The 13104-nt window shown below is 40.2% G+C and overlaps 1 protein-coding gene across 1 annotated transcript; it reads right to left on the minus strand.

The window, feature by feature from the left end:
* Window positions 1-5955: 5955 nt before the first annotated feature.
* Window positions 5956-6891, minus strand: LOC129669970 (olfactory receptor 6B1). Its single transcript, XM_055598340.1, has one exon. The coding sequence runs from the start codon at window positions 6889-6891 to the stop codon at window positions 5956-5958; it is 936 nt and encodes a 311-aa protein (XP_055454315.1).
* Between the last annotated feature and the right edge of the window lie 6213 nt (window positions 6892-13104).

A 13104-nucleotide genomic window follows, 5' to 3' on the forward strand; every position in this document is an offset into this window, starting at 1 on the left:
CTACTATAGATTGATGCCAGAACTCAACAACAACATAAACAACCAAAAGCCTACAAACTCATGTGAACTGAACAATTGTCTACTCAATTACCAATGGGTCTGGGAAGAAAGAAAGAAAGAAAGAAAGAAAGAAAGAAAGAAAGAAAGAAAGAAAGGAAGGAAGGAAGGAAGGAAGGAAGGAAGGAAGGAAGGAAGGAAGGAAGGAAGGAAGGAAGGAAGGAAGGAAGAAAGAAAGAAAGAAAGAAAGGGAGAGAGAGAGAGAAAGAAAGAAAGAAAGAAAGAAAGAAAGAAAGAAAGAAAGAAATTAAAGACTTTCTAGAATTCAATGAAAATGAAGGCACAACATACCTATTACAATGGACACTGAGAAAATCCAAAGATTCATTAGGTCTTACTTCAAAAGTACGCCACAAAACTGGAAAATCTAAATGAAATGGGTAATTTTCTTAATAGAGTCCATCTACCAAAGTTAGATCAAGATTAGAATAACACTCTAAAAAGCCCTATAACTCCTAAGGAAATAGAAGCAGTCATTAAAAGTCTCCTACCCCCACCCCCAAAAACCCAGGCTCAGATGGCTTCAGCACAGAATTCTACCAGACTTTCAAAGAAGAGCTAATACCAAAACTCTTTAACCCATTCTACCAAATAGAAACTGAAGGACAATTGCCCAATTCATTTTAAGAAGCTATAAACACCTTGATGCCTAAGCCACACAAAGATTCAACCTAGAAAGAAAATTTCAGAACAAAGATGCAAAAATACTCAATAAAATACTCAGCAACAAAATCCAAGAACACATAAAAAAAATCATCCACCATGACCAAGTAGGCTTCATCCATGGATGCATGGATAGTTCAACATAGGAAAATCCAACAATGTGATGCCCCATATACATAAACTGAAAGAAAAAAAAAAACACATGGTCATCTCATTAGATGCAGAAAAACCCTTTGACAAAAATCCAACATCCCTTCATGTTAAAAGTCTTGGAGAGATCAGGGATACAAGGTACATACCTAAATATAATAAAGGCAATATACAGCAAGCTGATAGCCAACAGCAAATGTGGAGAGAAATTTAAAGCAATTCCGCTAAAATCAGCAACAAGAAAAGGCTGTCCCCTCTCTCCATACCTATTAAACATAGTAGTTGAAGTCCTAGCTAATACAATAAGAAAACTAAAGGAGATCAAAGGGATACAAATTGGAAAGAAAGAAGTCCAAGTATTATTATTTTCAGATGATATGATACTATACATAACACCCCAAAATTATACCAGAGAACTCCTACAGCTGATAAACACCTTCAGCAAAGTGGCTGGATACACAATTAACTCAAAAAAAAAATCAATCTGGCACTTTCTCAGACAATTAGGAATAGTGCTTCCTTAAGATCCAGCCATACCACTCCTAGGCATATATCCGAAAGATACTCAAGCTCACAACAAGGATATTTGCTCAACCATGTTTGTAGCCAGAAGCTGGAAATAGCCCAGGTGTCCCTCAACTGAGGAATGGATACAGAAATTGTGGTACATTTACACAATGGAATACTACTCAGCAATCAAAAACAAGGAAATCATGAAATTTACAGGCAAATGGTGGATCTAGAAAAGATCATCCTGAGGTATCCCAGAAGCAGAAAGATGCACACGGTATATACTCACTTATAAGTGGATATTAGACATAAAATAGAGGACAAACATATTAAAATCTGTACACCTAAAGAAGCTAACCAAGAAGAAAAACCCTGGGTAAGATGATCAATCCTCTGAAAGCCTCTGCCCTGCAGACTTTCAAAGCAGATGCTGAGCCTGATGGCCAACTGTCGGGCAGAGTGAATGGAATTTTATGTAAGAAGTGGGAAATAGTAAGAGCTGGAGAGGACAGAACTCCACAAGGAGAGCAACAGAACAAGAAAATTTGAACGCAGGGAACTTCCCAGAGACTCATACTCCAACCAAGGACTATTCGTGGAGATGACCTGGAACCCCTGCACAGGTGTAGCCCATGGCAGTTCAGTGTCCAAGTGGGTTACATAGTAATGGGAAGAGGGACTGCCTCTGACATAATCTGATTGGCCTGCTCGTTGATCACCTCCCCCTGAGGGGGGAACAGCCCTACCAGGCCACAGAAGAGGACAATGCAGCCACTTTTGACGAGAACTGATAGACTAAGATCAGAAAGGAGAGGAGAACCTCCCCTATCAGTGGACTTGGGGAAGGGCATACATGCAGAAATGGGAGGAAGGGTGGGATCGGGAGGGGCTTATGGGGGGGATACAAAATGAATAAAGTGTAATTAATAAAAAATAAAAAAAAGAGATGATCAATCCTCATTCAGAAAGGCAAACGGGTTGGACACTGGAAGAGGGAGAAAACAGGGAACTGGACAGGAACCTACTGCAGAGGGCCTCTGAAAGACTCTACCCTGAAGGGTATTAAAGCAGATACTGAGACTCATAGCCAAAGGTTGAGTAGAGTGCAGGGAATCTTATGAAAGAAGGGGGTGATAGAAAGACCTGGAGGGGACAGGAGCTCCACAAGGTGAGCAACAGAACCTAGAAATCTGGGCCCAGGGTTCTTTTCTGTGATTGATACTCCAACCAAGAACCATGCATGGAGATAACCTAGACCCCTGCACAGATGTAGCCCGTGGCAGCTCATTATCAAAGTGGGTTCTCTAGTAATGGGAACAGGGACTGTCTCTGACATGAACTCAGTGGCTGGCTCCTGAATACCTCCCCCTGATGGGAGAGCAGCCTTACCTTACCAGGCCACAGAGGAAGATAATGCAGCCTGTCCTGATGAGACCTGATAGGCTAGGGTCAGGCCCTTCCATCTGAGCCTAGCCTATCAGGTCTCATCAGGACGGGCTGCATTGTCTTCCTCAAGCATAATCAAATTCTGTTTTGCATATAAGGAATCAGTGTTCCAGAAAGCATAAACAATTCTTCCATGGTATTTGTCTTTTACTGTTTTGTTCTTGTTTGGTTTTCTGATTTCCACAGCAAAAAAATTCTTGGCCACTTTTAATGATCACATCTAATATTCCCATTGTATGTACTATGATAGTTTGATTCATATGAAGTATTCAGAAAATAATTCCTTTCATGTGTTTGGTGTTTAAAATACAAAAACATTCATAACCACATTTAATTGACTAAGGACATGAAATCCATACAGAAGCAGACATTAAATCATTTCTATATGAACACCCTTTGCTTTTTCACATTTATTTCCCAAAGTGAAATATGTATCTATTTCTCTTTGTTCCTTTCCTTTCCTAAGATCTGTGCTTCCCATTTGTCCACTATGTTTTATTAGCTGTCTCGTGCTATAGAAGTTCATTATCCACGCAATCCTTTGCAATTAACTTCCACAAGTGGCCTCTGAAGAAGCCTGTTTTCCTTAGGGAGACCCTTTCACTACAGAGGAAAGACCCAGAGCATAGAACCAAGTGACCTGAGCTTCTGACTTTTGCTTTTTAATGTTTTGGGGAAAATATTTACTACCTTGAATATTTGTTCTAGGTGCTTGTAAAGTGAGGAAGTAATCCCGCCTAAATACCTTTTACTTTCAAAATATTTCTTTTACTCAAAAAAAACTTGTAACAGATGTAATGAGTATTTATTATTGTTTAAAGTGCTCATAAAAAAATTAAATTCTGACCTCTAGGAGCCATTATGTTGAATGTAGCTTACAGTAGAACTCACTTTTCTATTGTTAAGAAGATTGTAAAATATAACATATCTGCAGAGATAATCAAAATGTTTTATGTAGGATGTTGGATAAAGAGCTGAGGATGACAGTGACATGAAAGAAAAATCATGTCACTCCTTAAAATTATGTTATTACTTATATCTGTGGACAGGTAAATGAAAAGACAGGAAGAGGAGCATGAACGAGAAAATCCTGGGTTTGGAAGACAGGGGAACTAATAAGGCTAGTTGAGTCAGCATTGAATATATTTAAGATTTGCTTGGGCCCAGCCCCAGGTGAGGTCAGGGCCTGAAGAAGAGTGGATACAAGAGTGACGAGGGAGAAATGAGTAGGCACAGAGATCAGGATTTTCCATCCTGACTGACTGGCAGTCTGGAAAGTTCTTTATTTATATAGAATTTAGCTGGCAGGGATAAATGTATGTTTTTCCAAAACATAGATAGTATCATTTTTGTCCCCGGACATGAGTTCTGGTTAGTCATAACTTTAGTCATCATTGAGAAACTCTGACAGAACAGAATTATCTTTTGCAATCAATTTCCCTCATCAATCCCACAACCCAACTTTTAAACAATATTACAGTTTCAAGGGCATATTTTGCCAAAGCATGACAGCCTGTTCTCAGGGTGGTAGCTCTTGTGGTTTCAAGGGTACAAGACAGAAAGAAAATATTCAAGCAGCCTAGGTACATTGTCATGTCCCAAGCAGTGTATTATTACCTTTTAATGAGCCAGAATGCTTATTGTCATTAGGCTCAGGAAAAGTCTTCAGGCCAAAGATGTTGCAGTTATTACTTAATTTGTGCCATCATACAGTGTTTATATTTTATATACTTGTAGAATATATTTATATTTCTAATCTTGATATTCCTTTCTTCCTTGGTCATATGACACCACAATGACCTTGTATGAGTTTACTTTTTCTAACAAAGGGAGTTCTTAATATTTTATTTTTTTTATCATTTATCCATTCCATTCTTGGTCCATCAGTACTAGGAGGAGGCTTTTAATTTGGTCTGCTGCCAACTTCTCTAGCCTACCAAATATTGTTTAATTTTTTTAAAGTTTACTTTGTTCTTATTCTTTTGTTCCTGAGTAATTGCAGGGGCAGATGTGCCATGAATATCTTTGAGTCAGAGCCTCATAAGGAGGACTCTGGCATAATTATTTGAGTCACAGATAATTAAGTCCAGAGCATAAGGAAGACCTTCAAGTAGGCCCAGATAAAAATATCTTTCTAAAAGTCAGAGGGGCAGTACAGTCAGGACGTTCCTGGGAAAGCTTAGAACCAGTACGTCTGGGAGAAGGCATAAATGATTCATAAAAAATTCCAACAATCTAATATCCCCAAGTTGTACAAATAATAAAAGACTCCCAAGCATTCGACACATAGAGATCAAGAGTGTGAGACTGAACCACAGCAACTGCATCACTCTGCTCAGCTTTGCTGGGTCTTTGTCAAGCAGCTGTGCTGGCTTTATTATTTTCCTTGTTCTCATTAGATATTGCTGTGCCAAAGATTTATTCATCATCTACTTTACACTCATACATCAGAGGATATAAACAAATATTCTAAAGAGAAATATAGACTTCAAGAAAGAAACAAGTGCGTAAATTGTATCAGACTACAAGATATGGTTATATAATGTATAATTTATGCACAGATGGATAAAGCCATTCTCTTGCTGGCAGAAAGAGGGCCAATTAAGGAGTGGTATTTACACTGGTAAGTTGGTGCTAGAGAAAAGTTTTGGATAGATGTGAGGAAGAGGCTTCTCTCCTCTGCCACCGACACTGGCTGCAGACACAAAGACAATGGGATTGCTGAGGAAGCCACTTTCTTTGCCAGTCAGGTTAATGGGAAAAGCAAGGACACCATGTAATCTTTTCATCTCAGAACTGTTCAGACTCAGACTTGCAGGACCCAAATCATGGCAAGTCACACAAATACCACATTACCACATCACATCTTGTTTAATGTATCTACATTAAACTTAGTCTTATAAACTCCATGCTGAGTTATAGTCAAAGAGAATTATTTTTCTATAGACATCTACATAGTACATATGTCCTTAAAGCATAGATTTCATGCATAAATACATACAAGTGTCCAAGATTGGTGTGGACATAGTGACATCATATTAACATCATTAATCTTGACTGAGGTCATCAAAAGAGAAAGGACATAGTATAACAAAGAAGATAATCTTCTTTCTAATTCATCATAACAGACTAGTCAGATCGGATAGCCTGGCAATAGATCAATTTCTTTAGCGCTTCTTTGACCTCTCTGTTCCTTAGGCAATAAATGAAAGGATTGAGGGCTGGTGTGACAATGGCATAGAAGATGGAAATAACTTTGTTCATGTTGAAGGCATGGATAGCTCGGGGTCGGGCATACATGAAAATAGTGGCAGAGTAGAAGATGGTGACCACAACAAGGTGGGACGCACAGGTGGAAAAGGCTTTCTGCTTTCCTGTTGGCATGCGTAACACAGCGGCCAGAATGCATCCATATGATAAAACAGTGACTGACAGTGGGAAAAGGAAGATGACCAGAGCCAAGACAAAGTCCACCAACTCTGCAATGGACATGTCTGTACAGGAAAGATTAAGTACTGGAGAGATGTCACAGAAGAAGTGGTTGATGACATTGGGGCCACAGAAGCTGAGCTGAGAGATGAAGTAGATCTTCGCCAAAGAGATGCCAAAGCCAATGACCCAGGAACCAAGAGCCAGGCGGAAACAGAGCCCATGGCTCATGATGGTGGGGTAGTGCAGCGGGCGGCAGATGGCCACATAACGGTCATAGGCCATTGCAGCCAGGAGAACATATTCTGTACACATAAGCGCAATGAAGAAGTAAAGCTGTATCATACAGTGGGTGAAGGAGATGCTGTTACTCATGGACCAGAAGCTGAACAGGAGCTTTGGCACAGTCACAGAAATGTACCAGGTCTCCAAGAAAGACAGGTTGGCCAGAAAGAAGTACATAGGCTTGTGCAGTGGTCGGTTCTGCTGCACCAGCAGGATGATGATCACGTTTTCAGCTACAGTCAGAATATAGGCCACAAGAAACATCAGGAACACTGCTGCTCGCATGCTCAAGCTCCCAGGAAACCCCACTAGAATAAACTTGGTGACCCGTGTCTGGTTCTCTACATCCATATCAAGCGCACAGGATTTAGTCTTTCTGAGAGAAAAGAATCACTTGGTTAGAGTCTATGGTCTGGAAAATGTCTTTTATCCCTGCCTTTTCTGCATACCAGTAGCAGAATCAGTTGCTTATTAATAGCATATTATAGGTTAGAATTCAGGGTTTCTCAACCTGTGGGTAGAGACTCTTCTGGTGTCAAATATCAGATATCCTGCATGTCAGATATTGACATTATAATGTTTATATATTGCAGTTATAAAGTAGCAACAAAATAGTTTTACGGCTGCAGCTGTATACAAGAGGAACTGTATTAGAGAGTTGCAGAATTAAGAAGGTTGAGAACCACTGGATTAGACAGACGCATGTGCCATAATGATGTGCACTAACTCAATTTCCCACAAGGCATTTTTGCTTCTATGCTATCCATTTTAATCACGTGGTATTAGAGAGATACTAAGTACATTTCTGTGTTTCCACTGACAGGAGGGTAAGAATTGTATTCAAGTGAGGCCTAAAGCCATGTGCTATCTAATATCCTCTGCTGCCTTCACAAACACCTCCAAAGTAATCTAGCAAAACCCACTTTGTGTTAACTGCTGCCTGTTTCAAAAGATGCCCTGGCCTTCCTGTGCTGTCATCTGTTCACAATCTGGGATTTCTTCCTTGTCACTGGGTGGCTGTTACATGTCACAGGTTTTTTTTTTTTTTTTCTTCTACCATCAGTGGAGATGGAAGGAGTCTGTCACCATCTGAGGGGTGAGAAATTGGAGGAATGCAGAGAATCAAGCTCATCCCTGTGAAGTCTCTGGACTTCATTCCAGTCCCAAGTTTTCCATGTCTTTGCTCTGCTCTTGAAACCATGCCTCTCTCTGAAACTTTTTTCCTTTCCCATTGACACGAGAACTAACATTTTTGGTGACTGTCACTGTGGATTAGAATGAAATTGAAATTAAGCAAATGGTGTTTTTATAAATTGTTAAAGATAATGAGTGTGGAAGAGGCTCTTGCTTCATAGTAAAGAAGTAAAGGTAAGCTGTGCATGGAAGCACACACCTTTAATCCCCAGTGCCCAGGGAGGCAGAGACAAGCAAATCTCTGTGAATCCGAGGTCAGCCTGGTCTACAAAGTCAGTCTAGGGCTCACAAAGAAGCTCTGTCCCGAAAAACAAAACAGAAAAGAAGTAAAGATAAATCTATATTGCGACTGGGTGGTCACTGTTCTAATCCAAGTCAGTGGAGAAAACAGAAAGGTGGGGCCCTGGAGCTTTCAGTTTGTGAGGGTAAAAATAGAGTCACTTTGGGCAGAGTTCAGGGAATCTTATGAAAGTAGGCAGAGATAGAAAGACCTGGAGGGGACTGGAGGGCTACAAGGAGACCAACAGAACCAAAAAATCTGGGCACAGGGGTCTTTTCTGAGACTGGTACTGCAACCAAGGACCATTCACAGTGATAACCTGGAAACCCCTGCACAGATGTAGCCCATGGTAGCTCAGTCTCCAAGTGGGTACGCTAGTAAGGGGAACACGGACTGGCTCGGACATGAACTCAGTGGCTATCTCTTTGATCACCTCCCCCGTGAGGGGGAGCAGCCTTACCAAGCCACAGAGGAAGACAATGCAAACAGTACTGGTGAGACCTGATAGGCTAGGGTCAGATGGAAGGAGATGGGAACCTCGCCTATCAGTGGACTAGGGAAGGGGCATAGGAGGAGAAGAGGGAGAGAGCACAGGATTGGAAGGGAATGAGGGAGGGAGCTACGGGTGGAATAAAAGTGAATAAATTGTAATAAATAAAAAAATTTTAAAAAAACTCAAATACAGTAAGGGGAATTTGTAACATATTATTTTGCTGCACTTAATAAAATAAATTTATTATTGCAATTATTAAAAATAGGGTCTTGGGGACACATAATTACTTAAGATAAAATGGAAGCACATTAAATATTTTCTTATAAATATTAAAAGCCAAAAAGTAACAACATATGATCTGGAATGGGATTTGCTTTTGACCTCTGAGGGTGTGACATTTGAACTGAAGAGTCTAATACTTGAAGACTAGAGGTGAAAGAGACCCATACTAAAATGAGATTCCTGTTGCTACACTGTGAAAATCAGTGTAAGAAGAAATCAGTGTGGAAAAAGAAATCAGGAAGAATTCATTAGAGGGTCAGGAAGTTTGCTTACTACAGTTTATAAAGTGCAGCATTTAATTCATAAGATAATGTTAAAGAGACTCAGTACTTTAATTTTCCAGAGGAGGCACTGAAGCTCAGACACATAAAAGAACAGCTCCTAATTAAAGAGGAATGCAGTCAGAATTATCCCAAAGCCCAGGTCTGTTTGAACCACATCATCAACCATGAGGCTCACTAACCCACAGACAAAGTCAGAGTGGTCTTGTCACCACTTTTCAACACTTAAAATTTATGATTCTTTTAGGAAATTTCCTTATAAGCACAAGCCATTGAAGATGGAATGAGGATATGATACAACAATACACTTTACCTGAAACACTCACAACAGAAAGGAACATATAGAGATGCCTATCTCATGTTCTTGAGATAATATAAGCTCTGAATATATCCTGAAATCTATCAGGGGAAAGATGGGGTATTTCAGGTGAATGTATCAGGGGGGAAAAGGCATAGAGGGAAAAAGGCACAGCATACCAGCATATACACAAACAAGATACAGTGTGTGTGTTTCACAAACTGAAAGAAAAGGGTTGTGTGGCAGGAAGGAAAAGGGAGAATTGTCAGGGTCCAGATCACGGGAACTGCACACACAGCAGTAAGGAGTTTAGGAGCCATCTTTAAGCAAAACAGTAAATAAATAATGTCTGAATGTTTGTCAGGAGGATTATAAATAACTGTACATTTCACCCCAGTTGTTCATACGAAATATATTGGGTAGAACAAGGTTATCAAATGAGAAGTTGATGGGCTACTGGAAATCACCCTCATAGCAGACATACAGGAACACAACAAGAGCGAAATCACCAGCTAATGAGTAATTTTTAAAGAAATTGAGATGAATATGTTGAGCTCTATCTAGCTATGTAAGCAAAACCAAGCTCTACCTACTTACATAAGAAAATCCAAGGAGTTCCTAGTGTAGGGAGGCTAGGGAACTCGCAAGAATCTAAGGGCAGTGGTCATACATTGGGGTATTCATTTATGACCCAGCATCAGGAAACAGTTTATTTATTATTCTCTTCAGAAAATTGATACTATCATTCTGTTCTGCTGGAATTGATGGATGGAAAGACATGAAACACTTACAGTTTAAATATAACTGTAGCTAAGAGCTGTCTATATATTATGGATGCTGCAAGAGGGACAACTTACCTTGGCTTAGCAGCCTCTGATGGGATAAAATGTGAAAAGAGATTCTTCACTGAGTCTAAAATAGGAAGAAGTACAAAGAAAAGATTCAGGTATTGAATAACTATGAGGAAGCCATTCCCTAAATCTAGAAGAACCCAATGGACACAGATTACCCTGCTGCTTTCTAGCAGATGGCCAGGGCTATATGAGAGGATGTCCCTGGATACTAAGACCACATTTGTGTCCACTATGGTGGCACCAGGCAGGATCTTCCAGCACTCTGAGGCCAGAACTCCCATGGCCTTCTTGTGGGTAATGTTCTTGACCAGGGCACATCAAGCTGTGAAAGTCTTTGTTCATCTGAGGACTTTATACAACATCAAGATCTTCTTGGCATCTCTCCCAGGACCCAAGAGGAAACAACTTTGGCAACAGTCTCTTGTCCAAGTCTCTTGTGGTATTGAGAAAATTTGTGGCTGCTATGACCATCTCATTTGTTTTATGTGATACTGGTTTCATGGGGGTAGGGGAATCTCTTATGGCCACATACTTTAGAAAAAACTATGCTTTGTTTATTCTTTGTTGAAAGAGTATAAGAAAAAAATAACATTGCATTTAAATATATACTTTCAGATATTATCTGAAATATAATATATAAATATAATATAAATAGATTATCTTAAATATCTATTTTCAGATATTATCTTAGCCTTTGGGAAACACAAAGCCATGATTTCTTCTGCAGCATGAGCACATTGCTAGGCAGGGCATGCTTCTCCAGAAACAGAAAATGCTTTCCTTATTGTGACAAGAGCCTATGAATTGCCATAACTACAATTCTTTTTTAAATTTTTAAAAATTTTATTTCAGTTTATTTTCTTTACATCCCAAAAGTGTCCCCTCCTTCCTCTCCTTTAATACCCCATTCTCCTCCTTTCGCCTTGTGCTCACCATTCTCCCTCAGAAAAGGGGATTCGCCTCTCCCCATATCAGCCCATCTCAACACATCAAGTCACATCAGGACTGAGCATATCCTCATCCCTGGAGGCAAGGCTAGGCAGAACTGTCAGGAGGAAGTGATCCAAAAGAAGAGTCCATGTTAGAAACATGCCCCCTCCACTCGCCAGGTGACCTATATGAAGACCAATCCACCCATTGGCCACATAAGTGCAGGGAGCCTAGGTCCAGACCATGCATGCTTCTTAGTTGATGTCCCAGTCTCTGTAAGCTCCCATGGGTTTGGGTTAGTTGTCTCTGTTGGTATTCTTGTGAGGTTCCTGTTCCCTCTGGGTCCTTCCATCTTTCCCCCAACATCTCCACAGGACACCCAGAGCTCTGCCCCATGCCTGCTGTAAGTCCCAGCATCTGTCTAGATCCCCTGCTGGCTGGAGACTCCCAGACAACAATTAAGTTAGTCTCCTGTCTGCAAGCATAGCAGAGCATCATTAATAGTGTCAAGAGCTGATTCTCTTCTGTGGGGTATGTCTCAGGTTGGGCCAATCATTGGTTGGACACTCTCTCAATCTTCGTTTCCTCTTTATTCCTGCATTTATTGTAGGCAGGGTAATTTTTGGATCAAAAGTTTGCTCAGTGGGTTGTTGTTCCCCTCCTTCCACTAGTCCTGCCTGGCTAGGAGGTGGTCACTTCACTCTTCATGTCTCATCCCCCAACCCCATTAGGAGTATCAGCTAGAGTCATACCCATATCCTCCCAGGAGTCTATCCTGTTGAAGGCTTGACAAAGAGATGTCTCCCCTCAGTTTCCCTTCTTGTTCCCAGCCCTCTCACCTCCTACCACTGTTCTCCCCACATCAGATCCCAACCCTTATTTTCCTCCACATTCCATCTCCTTCCCAGTTCCCTCTCTTCATCCACATCTGCTGTCTCTTCTATTTCCCCTTCTGAGTGACACTCCAGAACTCTCCCTTTGGTCCTCCTTGATACTTAGGTTCTTTGGGTACGTGGATTGCAGTATGGTTATCCTGTATTACAGGTCTAATATCTGCTTATAAGTGAATACACACCAAGTGCATCTTTCTGGGTCTGAGTTACCTCACTTAGGAGGATCTTTTCTAGTTCCACCCATTTGCCTACAAATTGCATGCTTTCCTTGTTTTTAATAGCTGAGTAGTATTCCATTGTGTAAATGTACTACAATTTCTGTATCCATTCTTAAGTTGAGGGACATCTCGGTTGTTTCCAGTTTCTGGCTATTACGAATAAAGCTGCTATGAACATAGTTGAGTGAATGTCCTTGTTGTATGGTGGAGCATCTTTTATGTATATACTCAGGAGCTGGGTCTTGAGGTAGTACAACTTCAAATTTTCTGTGAAAGCACCACACAGGGTGTACAAGTTTGCACTTCCACCAGCAATGGAGGAATGTTCCCCTTTCTCCATATTCTCACCAGCATGTGTTGTCACTTGAGTTTTTTATCTTAGTCATTCTGACTGGTGTAAGATGGAAGCTTAGAGTTGTTTTGATTTGTATTTCTCTGATGGCTAAGCACATTGAACATTTCTTTAAGTGCTTCTCAACCATTTGAGAGTTCTCAGTTTAGCTCTGTAACCCATTTTTTAAATTTTGATTATTTGATTTGTTGATGTTTAATTTCTTAAGTTCTTTGTATATTTTAGATATTAGCCCTCTGTCTGATGTAGGTTTGCTGAAGATCTTTCCCAATGTGTAAGCTGCATTTTTTTTTTTTTTTTTTTTTTTTTTTTTTTGGCTATTGATAGTGTCCTTTGACTTATGGAAGCTTCTCAGTTTCATGAGATTCCATTTTTTAATTGTTGATCTCCGAGCTTGTACTTTTGGTGTTCTGGTCTGGAAGTTTTATCCTATGAGTTCCAGACTTTCCCCCCATTTTGTCTTTTAATAGGTTTAGAGTGTCTGGTTTT

The sequence above is a fragment of the Psammomys obesus genome, unplaced genomic scaffold (genome assembly GCF_907164565.1).
Source record: "Psammomys obesus unplaced genomic scaffold, mPsaObe1.curated_primary_1811, whole genome shotgun sequence".
Classification (NCBI taxonomy): domain Eukaryota; kingdom Metazoa; phylum Chordata; class Mammalia; order Rodentia; family Muridae; genus Psammomys; species Psammomys obesus.

Excerpts from the sequence above, each read along its gene's own strand:
- LOC129669970 (XM_055598340.1), bottom strand. The coding sequence starts at position 6,891 with ATGGATGTAGAGAACCAGACACGGGTCACCAAGTTTATTCTAGTGGGG.